Source organism: Aquila chrysaetos, chromosome Z (genome assembly GCF_900496995.4).
Source record: "Aquila chrysaetos chrysaetos chromosome Z, bAquChr1.4, whole genome shotgun sequence".
Taxonomy (NCBI): Eukaryota; Metazoa; Chordata; class Aves; order Accipitriformes; family Accipitridae; genus Aquila; species Aquila chrysaetos.
This window is the reverse complement of record NC_044030.1, coordinates 69195371-69215123: the sequence shown is the minus strand read 5'-3', so window position 1 is coordinate 69215123 and position 19753 is coordinate 69195371. Positions and strand designations below refer to the sequence as shown.

The 19753-nt window shown below is 38.4% G+C and overlaps 1 protein-coding gene across 1 annotated transcript in view; it reads left to right on the top strand.

Annotated features, from left to right (window-relative positions):
* ITGA1 (integrin subunit alpha 1) overlaps positions 1–19753 on the top strand; it is a 77503-nt gene that overhangs the window by 48859 nt on the left and 8891 nt on the right. Inside the window, exons 10-25 of the mRNA XM_030004010.2 lie at positions 653–726; positions 2564–2708; positions 3899–4041; positions 5354–5497; positions 7314–7568; positions 7997–8127; positions 9542–9705; positions 9897–10033; positions 11010–11120; positions 11681–11766; positions 11970–12105; positions 13094–13174; positions 15005–15081; positions 15769–15858; positions 16898–17000; positions 18283–18396. Coding sequence (XP_029859870.1) covers positions 653–726; positions 2564–2708; positions 3899–4041; positions 5354–5497; positions 7314–7568; positions 7997–8127; positions 9542–9705; positions 9897–10033; positions 11010–11120; positions 11681–11766; positions 11970–12105; positions 13094–13174; positions 15005–15081; positions 15769–15858; positions 16898–17000; positions 18283–18396 — 1991 coding nt within the window. The remainder of the gene's footprint in view (positions 1–652; positions 727–2563; positions 2709–3898; positions 4042–5353; positions 5498–7313; positions 7569–7996; positions 8128–9541; positions 9706–9896; positions 10034–11009; positions 11121–11680; positions 11767–11969; positions 12106–13093; positions 13175–15004; positions 15082–15768; positions 15859–16897; positions 17001–18282; positions 18397–19753) is intronic.

The following is a 19753-nucleotide window of genomic DNA, read 5'->3' as shown; positions in this document are numbered from 1 at the left end:
AGTTTAGTAACTAGCGTATGACTACCTGACAAGATACGGAAACTAGTACTAAATCACCTGAACCTTTTTTTTTTCAAATTCACTTACGAGAATCAGGAAGATTTTCATGTAACTTTCTGGGCAGATTATAGTTCCCAAGCCCTTCCCTGAGGCTTATGAATCTTTGACAGCTGAGATTTTCCTATGTTGTTTTTCACAAAGGTTCATACAAACATCAAGTGTTTTTCATGTAAAGTTCCTCCAGCTTCTACGAATTTTTAGTTGCTTGAATACAAGGCCGGGGTTACATGGCTGGTGTTTTATTGTTCACTTAGCTCAAGTGGAAAATGGCTTAACCATATTAATCAAACATTCCAAACATATTTACCATCAGCCTGAGGTCAAATCTGGTCAGCTTTAGCCCAGAAATATTTGTTGGACAAGTTCTGAGACATGATCCTAAAATGGAAACTCTTGTACTTAATGGTAGCATTTAACACAGATCGTAATTTCTGTGTTTATTACAAAAATCTATGGCAAACTATATTCACTGAATATTCTAGTTAATTATGCTATCCTTTACTATCATATGAGCATTTTCATTACACTATTTAGATACTTTTTCAGTTTGAAACGAATTTATTTTTGGAACTTAATTTTTTCTGTTTAATAGCAACAACAGACCAGCAGGCCGCCTCATTTGAAATGGAAATGTCTCAAGCTGGTTTCAGTGCTCATTATTCTCAGGTAAACAAAATGTTTGAAAATAGAAGTTCTTTTTCAAAGTAGATTTTTGTTGTTGATGGCATGAATTTGGAGTGAGTGTTTCAGAATTCTTTGTATGGTCCTGTTTGCTGTTGAAAGTTTTGGAGTTCCCTGTAATTCAGTTATATTTTTGTAAAATGGATGTAAAGAATGATTATAAACAATGAAAGCTTAAGATTGTAAGTACCTTCTTCACATGAACTCTAAATTTAATGCTCCCATAGCACTTTTTATCAGGAGAATAGTCTATAACACATTAAGAAAGAGAAAGACTTTTTACCAGGGTCTATAGTGACAGGACAAGGGACAATGGTTTTAAACTGAAAAGGGTAGGTTTAGATTGGATATAAGGAAGGAATTTTTTATGATGAGAGTGGTGAGACACTGGAAGAGGTTGCCCAGAGAGGTTGTGGATGCCCCATCCCTGGAAGTGTTTGAAGTCAGGTTGGACAGGACTTTGAGCAACCTGGTCTAGTGGAAGGTGTCCCTGCTCATGGCAGGGGCATTGGACTAGATGATCTTTAAAGGTCTTTTCTAACCCGAACCATTCCATGATTCTATGAACTATAAAACTGTTGTCTCTAAATATTAATGTATAAACTGATACTGTGCTGTATTGGTGAAATTGAGACAGAATATATATAAAAAGGATATTTTTGTCATGGATATGATTTGCATTGTTAGTAGCACAACATATTCTTAGTTCTGTTAACACAGTGAATACCTCAGTTCTCAGGGGGTAAATTTATATTAAATTGGGATCCCTGCGTATTTGTATTAGCAGAAAATCACTCCCTGAGTATTGTATCTATTCTTGAAAAATCAAAATGTATCCATTGTGATGATCTGCTCAGTGTACACAAATGAAATTAAAATTTAACATGAGATCAAAAGAACTGGGAAGAGTTAAGCTTTAAAGATACAAAAAAGTAGTGACAGTGGAAACAAGCACAATAGGAGAGTAACTGAACAAACACCAAGCAATCCAAGAAGAACTGATATACATAGGAATACCTTCAACATGGCTTTGTATACAGCTCAGTACATCACTAGTGAAAAAGAGAATAAAAGACCTTCAGTATGATTTAACATAAATACTTTATTGCAGAAGTACTCTCTGTTCTTTTTCACTCTGTGCACTACATTACACGTGATGCTTCAGATGCTGTGTCATACCTTTGAAACAAGTATTATCCTGCTAGGGAGCATGATGATTATTTATAAGATTACCTATTTGGTAGAGCATATTCTTGAAGTTCACAAACAACTGACCTGCTATTATCAGAATCTCATTTCAGAAGTGGGTCTTGGTGCATTGACAGACTCAGGGTCTGTGGTGTCTGTCTTATCTAGAAGGCTGCATTCATGCCTTTAGGCAAGAAAGGTTAGCAAACCATTTCTCATTGACAAAAGGTTCTTGCACAATATACAAGACTCACATTCAACAGAGAAAGGTTCAAGTTTCTGAAACTTTGTCTGGGAAATGCATTTAAGTGTTGTATTTTCTGATTGGCTTTGTGAAATCCCTTTTGTCTTTCTATTTGGCCTGGAATGGTGGGCTGAAGTTGTAGGAGCTGTGTTTTACTCTGCTGCTTTTCCTCTTTTTTTTTTAATGCCCCCCCCCCCCCTTTTTTTTTAAGTCGGGTGCATTTTTAACAAAAAGTGGCAGACATAATATGATTATAGGGGCCACACTATAATAGGAAAATCAGGGCTGAATACTAAGTATACAGAAAGCATTACCCAAATGTATCATGATCAATGAACATCTAAAGATGATTCACATAGAAAACAGGCTTTTTGTTTTTCTCTGCATAAGGATTGGATCATGCTTGGAGCAGTTGGAGCATTTGACTGGAATGGCACAGTGCTCATGGTGAAGGACAGTGGTTTTTCAATGCCAACTAATGACACTTTTCGTGACAGGCTTTCAGAAAAAAATGAACCCCTGGCAGCCTATCTAGGTAAGAGAAGTAGCCTATCTTATAACACTTTTTGACAAATGCTACAAGACCTCTCTCAAATCTCATTCACAAAGAGTATATTACAGAATATTATCTTATGTTCTAGGAGCCTGGGAAAATTTATAATGTATGGACATGTCTTCTGTATGATTTTCTTGTTTTTTAAAAAAAAAACCAGTTACCACTTCTACAATCAAAAAACTAGTCCAAACACTTACAGAGCTAAGTATATCTAGACTTTCCCCAATAGACATGTCTAATCTGTTCAGAGAACATTTCACAGATTCCTCTAGTATTTTTAACAAGTTTTTTCTATGCCTTGATAGTTAAAAAGTTTTATCCAATATTCAGCCTAAATCTTTGCTTAAAATTAAGCTGATTTCTGTCACTCAATGGACAAGAACAACAGTTTTTCACTATCTTTTTTATAATAATGTTTTGCATATTGACAGGCTATTGTTTTCTCTCAGCCTTTACTACCAAAAAGCATCAGTGGCCTTGCTCTCTCCTCTGGGTCTTGCTTTCTACACCTCACAGTTCAGTTTGCTCTGTTATCTCATTTAAGCCATATTTTCACTGATGAAGAGTCAACACTAGAATAATTTCTTTTTTTTACCCTAAATACACTGTCTTCTTTGCATAATTCCATTATCTATTTTTTATATATCTCAAATTTAGTAAAGTCATTTTAAATTTGGATTCTATCCTCCATAATACTTGCAACCCTGCCACAGCTCTGATTCATCTGCAAATTTTTTAAGTCTTCCTTCACCCAAGTTGTTAAATTGTTGTTAATATTAAACAGAGCTATGTTCAAAATGCTCCCAGAATCACATTTGGAAGACTCTATCAGTTTGACAGTGAACCGGTAACAACTGTTCTTTGAAAGTAGCTTTTCAACCAACTATTCACGAGTTATTTCATCAATACCATCATATTCTTACACCATGTGAGAATGGCACAGTGAACATGACTCACCAGCCTGTGAACAGATTTAACACAGTGGTGTTCATGGCTCTGAGGCAGTAGGCAAATACACATCCAGCCCTTTTAACTAACTCTGCTATTATTCTCTAGCATAAGTAGGGCTAAACTTCTAGTTGTAGAATAAGCCTTAAAAAGGCTCTGAATTGCAGCAACTATTTTTGATGCATTGTGTACTGCATCTTGACTTCTTTTCTGCTTCCTAGGATACACTGTGAATTCAGCATTGACACCTGGAGGTGTACTGTACATAGCAGGACAGCCACGATACAATCACACTGGCCAAGTTATCATTTATAAAATGGAAGGAAAAGAGGTACAAGTACTTCAGAGGTTAAATGGAGAACAAGTAAGTATGCATTCATGATTAACATATGAGAGGAATATGGCATGAGAAATAGAAATAATGATTTCAAATGAGAACTCTGCATCAGAAGAGCAAATGCAGCCGGGAGTTGTAAGCAAGATCAGAAGGAAAGGTTAGGTAGATGCTCTGGTATAGTAAGTAATGGAAAGTGGACTCTACAGTAGTCAGAGACCCTTGGAAATTTTCTCTTTAAGGGTTAACCTTCACCAGTGTCAAAGTGGTTGTAGCCATCTCTGTACTTGAAATTTTCACTGTCTGCCGAGTGGAAGCGGTATGTCACTGACAGGAAACAGGTGCGACAAGGAGGGTTCTGTGCACGAGCATCAGCTAGGACAGCATGGAATATTGAAGAGCTGCTTGTTATATGGAGGAGCAGCTCATTGAGAGCTGTTCCTGCAGGAAAAACCCAACATGTAATCACATAATTAAAGATAGTAGTGTAATATTATGGACATGAGGGTTGAAAGACCTGCCTACTTGGGTCTCCCCAGGCTGCAGTACAAGCTTCTTTCAGGAAAATTCAGGTTACCTAATTTTTCACTTATAGCTGATGTCTGCAACTCAGCTAATCAATCAATCCTTTAGAGTCAATGAAGGAAAGTAGGCATTTTTAAGGTTTGAGGGATCTGGTCTACTTGAAGCATTTTCTGGGAGATGAGGTGCATCTTGCACTAGAAGAGACTGCTTCTCATGTTGAGTGTAAAGGAAATGCAGGGTGCCTACCTTAGCTGTGAAGCAAATGTAATCAGATAAATCCAACGCCTTGTACCCAGGCCATGAATGTATCTAGTTCTTTGTGTAGATCTTGTTCCTCTGCATTTAGCAGCAACTTGGGAATTTTGGAGACTGCCTGCACTGTGTTGTCTCGGAGCTTTTGTCCACCATCCTACCTTTTTCCCCTGGCAAGCCTAAAACCATTTATTTTGCTCCTTCTATGTATTATTGTTGGGACTGAAGAAAAAACTAGCTTCCCCAAGACACTTCTGTTCAAATGCTCTCTTAAGAGGTCCTACTCCCCTTAGCAGGTAGAAGGCACCGTTTGTACCTTTCAAACTCAGGAGAGCTGAAAGTTGAATGGACCATTCTTAAATAAAAAAATCTGACAACAAACCCTAAAACAGCAAGCTTCAAAGGCAAACAGACCAAAAAGATCTTCTAGGTACCAAAGAAAATTTCTGCCTAATGGTTAACATTTGGCATTGTTGTAAGCAGCCGTGAAACAGGTCTCTGCATAGGAAATGTTCCATGATGTTGCTGACTCTGTCTCTGATTTATACCTTATGTTTTCCTGCAGATTGGGTCATACTTTGGGGGTGTTATTACCACAATTGACATCAATAGGGACTCATTTACAGACCTCCTCCTTGTTGGAGCTCCTATGTATATGGGAACTGAAAAAGAGGAGCAAGGGAAAGTATATGTTTATGGTCTGAACAAGGTAAGGATGATGCTTATTGACCAGGAACAGAACATGCTCCTTACTGTATTCATATCCTGACTTTAAAGAAATATGATAATTTGAGTGGGGGGAAGATAGCCTGTTGAAAACAGAGAAACATGATTTTGACAACTGAGAGTATAATACAGATTATTTTTGAAAACTTTCTTCTCAAACTCTTGTTTTCTCAGATTTTTTTCTAACGGAGTTATGGTGTGTTGACCCTGGCTGGACACCAGGTGCCCAGCAAAGCCGCTTTTTCGCTCCTTCCCTCAGCTGGACAGGGAAGAGAAAATACAACAAAAGGCTCATGGGTCGAGATAAGGACAGGGAGAGATCACTCATCAGTTACCATCGCAGGCAAAAGAGGCTTGACTTACAGAAAAGTAATTTAATTTTTTACCAATCCAATCAGAGTAGGATAATGAGAAATAAAACCAAATCTTAAAGCACCTTCCCTCCACCCCTCCCTTCTTCCCAGGCTCAGTTTCACTCCTGAATTCTCTACCTCCTCCCCCCAGCGGTACAGGGGGACGCGGAATGGGGGCTGGGGTCAGTTCGTCACACGTTGTCTCTGCCGATCCTTCATCCTCAGGGGGAGGACTCCTCACACTCTTCCCATGCTCCAGCATGGGGTCCCTCCCACGGGAGACAGTTCTTCACAAACTGCTCCAGCGTGGGTCCCTTCCACAGGCTGCAGTCCTTCAGGCACAGACTGCTCCAGCATGGGTCCCCCGTGGGGTCACAAGTCCTGCCTGCAAACCTGCTCCAGCGTGGGCTCCTCTTTCCACGGGTCCACAGGTCCTGCCAGGACCCTGCTCCAGCGCAGGCTTCCCATGGGGTCACAGCCTCCTTTGGGCATCCACCTGCTCTGGCATGGGGTCCCCCACGGGCTGCAGGTGGATATCTGCTCCACCAGGGACTTCCATGGGCTGCAGGGGGACAGCCTGCCTCACCATGGTCTTCCCCATGGGCTGCAGGGGAATCTCTGCTTCGGCGTCTGGAGCACCTCCTCCCCCTCCTTCTTCACTGACCTGAGGGTCTGCAGGGTCATTTCTTTTACATGTTCTCACTCCTCTCTCCAGCTGCAGTTTCTGTTCCGCAGCAACATTTTTACCTTCTTAAATCTGTTCTCCCAGAGGCACAACCACTATCGCTGATGGGCTCAGCCTTGGCCAGCCGCAGGTCCATCTTGGAGCCAGCTGGCATTGGCTCTGTCGGACATCGGGGAAGCTTCTAGCAGCTTCTCACAGAAGCCGCCTCTGTAGCGCCCCCCTGCTAACAAAACCTTGCCACACAAGCACAATACAGGAGTATATTATATAGATAAGCACTATATCCTGTCGGCTACAATATGGCATAGATGCAAATTTATAGGATTAATTTTCTGTCACATCTCCTTTTTGCTTTCATGGATTAGGGAACAGTAGGGCTCATCCCTCCTAAAAGTGTGTGCTCCAGTATCCTTGTGACTTGCTTACCAACTTAGAGTTAAACCCCATACATCCAACAGCTTTTAAACATCCAAATATTGTTATGATACTGTACTTTCGTGTGAACCTCTAACTTCAAGAAATATGCAGAAGCATCTAGATGTAGAAAGAGAAGGAGCAAGAATGTCTTTCCCACCCACTGTTCAGAAAGAACATTTATTATAGTTACAGAATCACAGTTTCTACAGTGCAGTCAATGTCTAGGAATAGGACGTAATTGTTTAATTAATTCATTGGTTTGTCTTCTGGACAGGAGCTCTTAAAAGCCTGCATTGCTAAAATGATGATGGAAATCCACAAACTATAAATCTGTTCTTTCACAGACGAAGTTTGAATATCAGATGAGTCTCGAACCTTCAAAGCAAACATGCTGTTCACCGTTAAAACAGGACACCTGCAAAGTTCTTAAGAATGAGCCTTGCGGTGCACGCTTTGGGACTGCGATTGCTGCAGTGAGGGATCTCAACCTTGATGGATATAATGACATTGTAATAGGTTCTCCCCTAGAGGATGATCATCGGGGAGCTGTTTATATTTATCATGGCCGTGGCAACACAATCAGTAAAAAATATTCACAGGTATGAAGTAAAACTTTACAGATTGGCAGCTGCTGTAAGTGTATGTAGTACAAATCCTGTTTTCCCATGTCTTCCCAACATAGTATCAGACTGTGACTTGACCTGTCATGACAGCTTCTTTTTTAAAATGCTCTTACTTTTAAACTCATACTGATTTAACCAAATTTGACTCTAATATTGTTAGAAAATCTATTTGCATCTTTTTATTAGAAACCTTCTGACATGTTCTGTACAGTCAGAAAAGTAGATATTTTGCAATTCTGAAAATTTGTAGTGTGTTCATCACCATGGTAATCATTTTAGGAATATTGTAATGAAAATTTAATATATTTAAAGAGTCTTAAAAGCCATCTAACTGCCAACAAATACATCTTGAATGTTGTTATCTTTCAATATGCACTGCATAAACCTCTTAATGCTTTTCACAGCGTATTGCATCAGGTGGAGATGGGGAAAAAGTGAAATTTTTTGGCCAGTCTGTGCATGGAGAAATGGATTTAAACGATGACGGGCTGATCGACGTCACCATTGGAGGCCTTGGTGGGGCTGCCCTCTTCTGGTACGGATACTCACAGCAGCTGTCTGGCCAAAAATAACCATTTGTCTCGGGTTACCGGTGTAACTTGCATGTACTACTGTTTCGACGGTTGTGAGGATACTGTTTTCATCTCAAGCTTTGAGACTGGCTGTGAATCTTCACATTTTCATGTCTTTCTGTAGGAACGAATATAAGACTTAATGGATAAGAGTAATAAATATAGGAATGTTTTACAAACCTTTTTAGCCTAGTATGAAGACCTTGTCCTTCTAGACCATATTCAAAATAGAAACTGATTCCACTTGTGGTAGTGGGTAAAATAGAAAAAACCCTTAAGTGTTCTCTTTTTCACACTATATTACGTATTATCTTATTAGCAATATCAAGGACAGGTTCAAATATAAAGAGGTCACTAAGAAAACTCATCTGACTTCCTAATAAGAAATGTCTAGTTTGACTCCCTGCAGAAAATATTGGAAAAATTTAACTAAACTTTCTGATTAACAGTGAATTCATTTTCTTTACAAAAGAGCATGATTCAGATGACATAATGAACAATATACTTTTTAAGGGAGAAGAGAAAAATACCAGTAAGAGAAATAAACAAGGTAACATGTAATCCCTCATTTCCAAAGCACACAAACTATTTCTCTCTGGCAAGGCAATTGCTAAGCCAGCTCCTTGCTTTCCCTGCCCTGCTGTTCCACCTAACTCACCTGCTAGGTGATCAAGTTTGTCAGGTCTTGCTACTATCCTCAAGCTGCCAGCTTCTCCTCACCTTCATCTGGTAGTTTGTCTTTCTAAAAGTTCCACATGTGAATGCAGTGAGATGCCCCTTCACTGCATTGTTTAGATCACAAATGTGAAGAAAGGTATTTTGCCAGCTGAATTTTCTGCTGGTTTAGTATGCTGGCATACTCTGTCTCGAGGCCAAAAGGGAGCTGAGCCAGTGTAAAGGCAGAGGCAGGAATGCATTGCAGGGACAGGGGCAAAGGGGAATTAAAGTGAAGCAAATTGGTAGTGAATCTCAGCCTGTTTATCTACCCACAGCCTAAGAGATGGCACAGTACCCTCCAGCTTATGTATAGTAATATGTTCATCTGTGGATACCCTTGAGGATGGGTCTGGGCCTTCAGTCTCTTTTAAAATTGAACTGGCTCTATAGAGTTGCTTAAATGCTTTTGAGAATATTTCCTTTCATCTGATATCTGTTCTGAAACAAGTACAGTACTGTGGAGAAACCCTGTGGCCATTTTCTCTGTAATTTGTTGTTTACTGGTACTATATAGAGAGTGTATAGTTAATTACTTGTCTAGATCATTACATATGAGTATTTTAATATTGAATGTTGCACTATTTGTAGGTTCATTCTTAAGTTAAAAAAAGTTGCTGCTATTATTTTCAGGGCACTTTCTCTCCTTGTGTTTTTGTTAAGGTCTCGTGATGTGGCTGAAGTAAATGTTTCCATGCAATTTACACCCAAAAGCATCAATATCCAACAACAAAATTGTCAGATAAATAAAAGAAAAACAATATGCATAAATGCCACAGTTTGTTTTAAGACCAGACTAAAGTCGAAGGAAGATATATTTGAATCCAGTAAGTAGATAAGCACTAAGCTATGGAATCTTTACGCACTAAAACTGCTATGCTCGCATTTGTTTATTTCTCAAAAAATGGAACTCAATTCTTCTAAATTCACTATTCAAAGTGCATTTAAGATACTTTGGGAAAAACAGAATGTGTAGAGGCAATTTGGTTGATAATATTGATCTCAACTTCCTTTGCAGGTCTGCAGTATTGGATTACTCTCGACTCACAAAGACAAATATCTCGAAGTTTGTTCACAGAAAGCCAGGAGAGGAAGATGCAAAAAAATATAACTATCAAAGGGTCAGAATGTATTAAACATAACTTCTACATGTTGGCAAGTAAATCATTTAAAGTGTTTTTCTCATGCTGACATTATAATAACCCAGATGTATTCCATTAATTGTAAATTGGGCAACAAAATCTGTATCCAGAATTAATCTTAAGAAGTGTACCTAAAAATTGTTTACTATTTAGGATTTATGTATTTTTATATGTATACAGATACAAGCTATTTACTTATATGTACAGTCTATTTACCTTTGTTGCTTTGTGTCTGTCTTAAGAAAGAGCATAAAACACTTAGTGGAACCAACCAGCTATCATGGTTAGTAGTTTAGGTGCATTCAAAACTCAGCAGGAGCATGTGAGCTAGAAGTGTAGTTTGCATATTGGTGCCATTCCTCCTGCTATAATGTAGTAAAAAACCTTAAGATTAGGTTTAGGTATAGAGAATACTTACTCACTGCAAAACAGAAATCTAACTAGCAACTGTGAGCATTAAGTTGCCCAGATTGTAACTTATGTGCAGAGTGACTGAAGATGCGTATTATAAGCCACCCACATTTAAGATGTTTAGTAACTTCACAGTTGTATCATAATTCAAAACTAATGATAAATGATGCCCTGAATTTGCTTAAATTTACAATACATCTCCTAACAGCAGGCCTCAGTTTGACCTCATACAAGGTGATACTGCTGTTGTTCATCTTACTGATCCTTTAAGCACAACTAATAGAGGAAAGTCTATGAATGGACTGTTCTGAGACATTCTTAAATGAAACTGTGTTGGATATGCTCAGGCTATGTGATGTTTTTATGATGAGATACACAAAAACATTAGTAGCTATTTATAAGGATTGGCTTGCACATTAAATGCTTTATCATCAATTGCAAGCATTCAAATGCTTCTCTAGCAAGGATGGTGACAGAGTGACTGAAAAATATTTTACCTCAGCATTGTTTGGGTTTTTCTAACCTCCTTAGATATTAAAGTGAATGTCCCTAACAGCAATTTTTTCTTTATGTTCTAGGATAAGCCTGACTTTCAGGACTCTGTAAAGGTTTTGCTGGAGTTCAATTTTTCTGATCCAGAGAGTGGACCTGTTCTTGATAGCAACCTGCCAAATTCAGTATCTGAATATGTAAGTCAGCAAGATTCTGTATTAATAACCAAAGTATTTAAGGTAAAATTCATAGCCCACACGAGAGCTGAAAATATTGTCCACAAATTGGCTAAAGAGGGAGGGTTGTTGAGTGTGTTGAGATGATGTTTCCTCTAAATGAGTCTTCAGGAGTGAAAAGGTTGATCCAATATGCTTGGATACCAGTCTGGGGTTTTAAAGCTTTCCAGAGTTAACTGAAGATAGAAGAGAGTACAAGCAATTTTATTGTCGTTTTTTACACAGATAGAGCAGGGGGATGTTAGTCATTTAGTCTGATGGTGCTTGGCATCATTCATACTTCTCCTATTGCCTCTTTTTCTAGTCTAGATGAATCACTCAGGAGGGAATGAGTAGAAAGCTTATGTTTCCTCTGTGCATTTTACAGGATATTGGCATGTTTAACTGATTAATATTAGGGAAGACTTCTTTGATTGTCAAAGAGAAGACCTTATATAAAATTAGATAATGAATTAAAATGCAAGTATTTAATTTTAATAATAAATGTAATAAAATTGAGAATAAAAATACTATTGTTGCAGATTCCTTTCACAAAAGATTGTGGAGCCAAAAATAAATGCATTTCAGATCTTGTTCTGAATGTAAAAGCAAGCATAGCTGGAGACAGGTAACTACACTGGGTTTATTGTATCACTTGATATCTATACAAAATTTCTATGTAAATTATAAATTCTGTAATCTAATAAGATAATGCTGTGGCATAATTTCCAAATCAGAAACAATATAGTCTGGACACTGAAAGAAGTTCCTCTTTATGTTAAAAACAGATTCAAAAGTTAAGGTGTCCAACATTTTTACTTTATTTTACAGATCTTCTCCATTCCTTGTAAAGTCACGCAATGATAAGTTCACCATCCAGCTCTCTGTGAAGAACAAAAAAGACAGTGCCTATAATACCAGGGTTTTGGTTCAATATTCTCCAAATATTATTTTTGCTGGCATTGAGGTAGGAATTTTTCACATTATCCCATTTATCATAACCTACATTGCTAGAGAGGTCTGAGGAAGCCTTTTTATTAAGCCTGAATTTCACTGCTCTGGCATCATCTCATTTGATTGGAACAGATTCCCTGGGAGTGCTATCCTCACTTTTCCCACTAAAAGACTGTATTTATTTTGACCTGAGTGGACTCTTGCCTAGCCTCCATTAACTACAGACGCAAGTTTCACAGTGACACTTAGACAGTAAGTGCCTGCATCTTAGGTGAACGTCAGCACCATGAATCATCTGTACATCTGTAGATCCAGAAATGCCTCATTACTCGTCAGTACAGCTCCTGAGCCTGTAGAATTCTCCCTTTGCATGTGTATAGAAAAAGCACTGTCTTGGTAGGGCAGCATAGATGGGTGCCTGCCTCATCCCTACCTCAGATAGCATTTCTAAAGTAGCTGTTTTTCTGCCTGCCTCGGCAGATGTGCTACAAATTCACCTCAGTTCAGGTGGGAAACATTAGGAGAAGTTTGTTTTCTATCAACAGTCCTGATGGTGCTCATTAGGAGAAGTCAGGGACCCATAGCACTGTTGCTGACCCTGTGGCAGTAATTTGTGGAGTATGAATGTCACATTTATTGCCAAGTTAGGAACACATTTTCAAAATTACATGTAAAAACTGTGTACTTATACATATGTTGATCTGCTAGACCCCACAACTAATTTGCATGATGTCCAGTTCATCTATAATTCCTGATGTTCCAAACACTTTCACTGGAAGGGAATAATGACTACTAATTGATGTAGATATCCATAGGTGGAAATTGTTTTGCAGAAGTTGTGGCTTCCTATTTTTGTTCCACTTCAGTTAAGGCTTTGACTCTTACGATGTTTTGACGATGAAAAGCAGCAATGGTATATATGTTCAACAGGCCCTTGCTGCTTAGTCAAAATTTAAAAAGAGTTTGCACAAGGTCATGATTTCACTTTCTTTTTCCTTTAGGGTATACAGAAAGATAGCTGTGAAACTAATCACAACATCACCTGTAAAGTGGGATATCCATTTCTAAAACCTGCAGAAGAGGTAAAAAGTCCCCTTGCATGCAAGTTCTCCTTGCTCCATGTTGTTCTAAGGCCAGGGCAGTCCCTATCACCTCTGAATTCATTTTCTCTTGTGCTCACCCCAAAACCTGTCCATGCATGTTTCCCAAGCTATCCTTGACATGAACTGCACTGAGCCAGATAGGAAAACATCAGATCTTCAGCCAGCTGTGATATGTGAGGAGGTAGTAGGTGCATATTGCCATCCTTGATGCTGTCAGAAGGCAAGTGGCACACCTGGCCAGAAGGGTCTGTCTCCAGGTGTATAGGATATTGGTTAGGATATACTGATAAGACAATAAATACTGTGGCTTTCCAGAGGTTGGAGCCTATGACTGTAGTTATTTTGTACAAAAAATTTAGTCAGTTGGTTGAAAAGAGAGTAAGTTGGTATGTGGAAATGCTAACCTGGATCTGCCAAAGCTGGACATGAAGACTTCACCTCTGCTCTGTCAGGAGTGAGCGGCCTTTCCAGCAAGCAGCCCTCTTAAAATCGAGCTCCACTTGAACAGCTCCAGTGATAAGTCTGTAGCTCCTGCTGGAATAGCGAGGGAGATTTAGCTGAACTAAGCCTTTGAAAGTATGCATCTAAGCCTCACTTAAATAGTTCTGATACTGAATTGGGAAATAGCAAATTGCATGCAAATAAGACCAACTGTCTTTCCTGGCAGTTTCTTCTCTGTTCCTCTGTCATATCAGGTCTGTGTTGCAGATGCGTAACAGAGGGAGGATCAGGAGAGATGTCCTCTTACATTGCCTTCCACATACACATTCCAGCTTGTGTCTTGGACTTGTAGGAATTAAGTCAGCTGTTACTTTCTTGCAGCCAAATAAGCATACTACCCATTGCTAGTGCCCACAATGCTCCATTCCCAGCTTCACTGGATTTTTAACCTTTTCCTTTCACGCTTTTGTTGTTAGTTTGTCTTTAGCTATAATCCCTAAATTTAGAAATTTCATAGTCTCCTTTGCATTCAGAAATCAATTAATCTCTGATTCACTGATAAGCATCCCTAATACATCCCTTTTTAAAGCCCCTTCCTGGCTCTTTTTTTTTTAAATGTGAAGAAATATCTAAAACAACTTTCTCTGGGTCACTTTGTAGTAAAGATTTGTACACATTAAAGGAAAAATAAAAGTCTGAGCTGAAAAATCCTGTACAGTAACAAAGAGTGAAACCTTCGCTTCATATAAAATTACCCTTAAGTGTTAGGATATGAAGAGTGGCATGTTTGGGACAGTCTTCCCAAATTCCATGTGGTACCAAATTGTGATAATTTGTCCTAGTCACAATGAGTAGGGAATTTTTGTGAGACCTAGTAGTCATTTATTTACAATGTAAACACTTCTATTTGGTATTCTAGGTGTTTTACTACATATTAAGTGAGGTTCCAGCTGCCCTCTATAGACAGCTCATCTCCATTGTAATTGCCAGGCTTTGAAGCTTTGTTTCTAGCTCATTAGAGAAAAAAAAAAAAGGTTTTGATAAATTGCTTGCAAGTTCAGCTGGCTTCTATTAAGAATTATTTAGCTATGTATTTCTAATATACAATATAATAAGTTTTACTGAGGTTTCTCAGTTCTGAAAGTTTGAGGCTTCTGTTTAATAAGTGATAACTATTAGACTTCCTTCTTGGTTGGGACAAATTCAAAAAAGTGGATTCATTCACAGAAAAGTGTTAAAATGTGAATATGTATTCCATAGATAAACATAGCAAAAATTTGCACATTTTTCACCAGATCTAACCGTATTACTGTGCTTTTATTTCTTTTTTTTTTTCTTTTAAAATATGTAACGTATTTCTCTAAACAGATTTCCTTCAAAATATCATTCCAATTCAATGCATCATATCTCCTGGAAAATGCTACTGTTCATGTATATGCAACAAGGTTAGTTGCAATCATTACTTGTTTACCTTCTGATTTTTTTTTTCTTTTTAGAAAGCTCTACAGCTTTGTGTTTCATAGTAAAACAAGGATGACTTTTCTGAACTCAGCAGTAGTTAAACAATCTGTAGAGCTGGCAGCCTTACAGATGTATTGGGTTCAGCAGTGGACTGAGTGGACTAAATAAATAGCTGTTTGCCTCTAGAGCCTGAGAGTCACAAATGAGGCATAATTTCCACTAGTTTTACGTTCAGAAAAGGTTTATTCTTTTACAAAATTACTGCATACTTTAGCATGAATCACAGTTTATGCTAAACAAAAAGGTCAGGCCTTCAAAGAGCAAGAACATTGGAGAAGTTGTCTGTGATAAAGGGATGCACTTGCCCTCAGTGTTTGCTGTCCCTGCAAAATCCAGAGATGGTGTGACAGTAGTGGCCCTTCCTTGGACCATTGTTATTCAGTCAACTGCAGTCTGTAATTTTAACAAAGATGGATTTCTGACTTAACTTTTTAGTTACTCGAAATAGTATTTTGAATTTATTTTTAGAAGACAGTAATTAACTGGAAATGAGTCGTGTGTTTTTATATTCAGATCTGTAGGTATTTAAGTTTCTTAAGATCCCTTCTCACCTAGTAGTCATGTTGCATCTGCACAGTCTGATCTGAGTGGCATATGTTGTTTTATCTTAGTGACAGTGAAGAACCACCTGAGACCCTGAGTGACAACAGAGGACACATTACAATTCCAGTAAAATATGAAGTAGGATTAATATTTGTAAGGTATTGATGCTTCTCTGTACTTTATTTGCTAGCACAGTAAATAGGAGATGTTCAAAGAGAATATAGTATCGTTTTGTTGTTGAGCTGTGCTCAGCACCTACAGATGACAGCTTCTAAGCTCATGAACAGGAAACACAGGCTTCATTGAAAAGAGCAGTTACATGAAATAATGGGGCAGTTACTGTCCCTATCTTGATGTAGCTCCTTTTTACGTATTTAAGTTTGATCTGCAGTTTGCAAGTACAACAGCAGCTTTTGTTGATTCTTGTACTTTGCTCTATTCATTCAAAGGCGTTTCAGGTACATAAAAAAGCAAGTACTTCCAGCTTCCTGATGGCCATGAGTTTATATTACTGTGTTATTGCATGGCGTGCTGTTTAATTTCCAGCTACAAAAATTAGCCTTAATTTTAGATTCTCAAGGATTTGTTTTTTTCAGTTTGGACGTAAACTTTAATGCAGGTCTTGTGGTACATTCTATTTTCAGAAATAGCTAGAATTCAATTAAATTCCATCCCTGAAAAACATTATAAATATTATTAGTAGACTACATTGCATGGTGTGCAGGTGTAAATAATTAAGTCAAATTCATTTTGGATGCTTTTCATGGTTCAAATCCAGCCTTTGTTTGTCTCTTAGGGAATAAGGTTGAATTTAGAACATGCTGGTTTTGTTCTCCTTTTACCTGGTTCTGTCTTTTATAGGACCCTGCCTGTTTTACATGGCAATACTCAGGATAAGGGACTTCACAGCTAGAATAAGAACAGCAAAATCAGGCCCTGATATATTATTTTTGGGAACAATATTTGCTCTTTTTGTAGTTTTATCTGAACAAAACATTTAAAATGTACATAATAAAAAGTCAGTACTACTCATAAAATGGATGAGTTGAACTTCAGTGGAAGTAGCAGTGCATTCAATTGCAAGACTAGTCCTGGAGGATTCATGAAATAATGAAAAGACCTATGTTATTAACTGCTAGAGTTTTTATGAAGTTTGTGTGCTTATTGGGGTTTTTGTGTTTTTTTCTTAACCCACAGTGTTTTCAAAGAGCACCATGTTATAATTGCAGCAAATGATACCGTCCCTACTGCTATTAACACAACAGAACAGATTGGGGATGAAGTTACTCTACATTATAGGGTAAGAAACAATTAAAACTATGATACACGTCCTGGCTTCATCCTTTTTTTTTTTTTTTTTTTCCATTTGGTTTGAATCACTTAATGTGATAGCCTATTCCTTAAATAACAGCTATGCTAAACCTTCTACATGGGTATTTTGTGGTTGGTGTTTAACACCTTTTTTTTTCCTGCTTGCTTTGGAATAAGGTGAGTCAGAGGTTCTGAGTGGTCCATCCCTGCGGAGTAGTTCTGGTGGTGTTTAGATCTTCTGCCCTCAGCAGGGGAAAGAGAGAGCATGCCCTGGTGAATGAGAACTTGACCTACGTTCATTGAAGTGTGGAAGAGATATTTCCAAAATCCCATCAGCTTTGAAAAAGGCAAATGCCATGCTCCAAGAAGGGTTTTTTTTTCTATTTTTTAGCCCACCTACGGTGCTTTACTCAGCTACTATTTTTAGTCTAAAAGTTCAAATCCAGTAATCTCGAAGCTTGTGTGGATGTTTAAGACATTATTCATCTCACTTCAGAACCTTTGCTTTCTGGATGTAAAAGCCGGTGAACTGCAGAGCTTACCATTTACGATCTTGTAAGCGAAACTTGTCTCTGCAAGCAGCTTATCACAAAAGAGCAGTCAGAAGAAAAAAGTTAAACAGGTTCTTGAGTATTTATTACGCTCATCCACTTCAGAGACAGGATCACCAATTCCACTGCCAGCAATTTCACCTAGGCATTTTCTCCGTCCTCGGCCACAGCAGGCCTGTTCAGAAGGAACAGCAGCTTACAGATATGAGCTTACAGATATGTCCTGTGATCTTCTCAGGGAAAACAGGGGAGAGAAGCAGCTGAGCAGGAGGGCTGTTGCCAAAGCACACCTGAGAAGGAACCAGCAGGAGCCACCAATGGTACAGTGGCTCCTCTCCCATGTTGAAGTATTTGGGGGGCTTTATTAAAAATTGAAATGAAATGACCTTAGATAGAAGTCCCAGATGATAAGAGGATGCAGTAAACAAGATAACAAGAAGGAATTTATGTCAAAATGGCCCCTTTCATCCCATTCATTTGATTTCCTTCAATAGAGCATTGTATTACCAAAGACCACAGAAGAATGTGTCTGATAATTCACAACAGGCTGTTCTCGTGGAAAAAGTAAGAGTTCATCACATCACTTTTTGCATAACTGACTGTGGAAATCTAAGAAAACACAGAAGAAAAGAAAAGCACAGGAAAGGAAAAATCTCACAATCAAATACCCACAAAATAAGGAAAGTACTAATCAAAACATTTTTCTTTTTTTTTTTATAGATTGAAAAAGGTGAACAATTTCCAATGCCAAACCTTACGCTGCAGATCTTATATCCCAATGTAACAGCAGCCAAGAACACTCTTCTCTACCTTACTGCATTGTCACATTCCCAAGTAAGCTAGGAATTTGTATTTTTATGATTAATGTAAATTCGAAAATTTTGTTGTGAGGAATTTAAAAATGCAAACATTTGGGATTATGCCTAGCTTCAAGGTAGATATTACTTTTTCATCTAAAAGACAAGATGCTGGTGTTTTAAGAGTATGTACAGATGTGCATAAGAAGACAGAGAGATAAATTTTCTGAAAAGGAAACAAGCAAATCTATAATGGTGTTGAACAATAACTGGACTATTACAAGGTTAATTTGATATATTGCCAAGTGATGAGAGGTCCAGACTGAGGTATGAGTGACAGGATTTTCTTTCTTAGTTTTGAAACTACTACTGCGCCTACTGATTACCTGAGCCTCAGATTATCTCCATTGCCAGCAATGTTTATTGCAAATGCTCTAGTCCTGCTGTGTACACCTAGGGCTCAATCTCCTGTTCAGTCCTCTTCTTTCTGGTACTGAAATTAGCCTTCCTGCTCTCTAGCACTAGCAGTCCTCTGGCTTCTTCCTTCTCTGGGGCACTGAGACATCTTGAAGGGGATGGTAGGTCATGTTTTTCAAATGCTCTTCACTGCAGCCCTCATTTGAGTTTCTCCATTTCACTCCTCCAGAGCAGCTGGAGGAGGTCACAATTCTAGCAAATCCCATGGTTTCAGATCTGTAGATATTAAAACTAGAGCTATATCAACAACTGGATGGCTGAAGAACCCAAATATCACTAAGTGGTGACCTAAACCTCTTTTTTTTTTTAATCTTCTCCTCAGAGACACAGACACAGGTGCACCTCTCTCAAATATTTCACTTAGTTTTGAGGTGTAACACCACTGAAAAATAAACCAAATGGTCTAAATGAAAGTTCAAAGTTAACTTTAAAACAAAAGAATCTAGAAAACCCCAAATATTTCATGTTTAGAGTACACAGAAGTTGTGTCTTTTCTTAAATTCCTTCCCCTATTATTTTCATCCTAGGCAATCACCACATTTGACCCAAGTTTGCACATAAACTCAACAAATCTGTGCTTTTTCTGTGGGTATAATTCACCTACCACCAGCTACACCCTAGTGATAGCAGTGTGCCAAAGTGTACTCCAGCGGATTTGCAATCTTCTTCGTGCTAGCAATCTGAAAGTGAATGACCTGACTGAAAAAACAAATTCCCCTGCACCAAAGACACCAAAGGATTTCCCAGCTGCCTTTGAAGGCGCCATGGAGGTCTAGCAGTGCTCCAGCACCCGCTCCTCCTCCCTGGGCACTGCAATGGAGGCTCCTGAATCCTGCACTTAACCTGCCTGTCTGCTTGCTAAGGCAGAACCTCTGTGGATTCCCATGCAAAAGCTATTTATCTCTTTTAATAGCCAG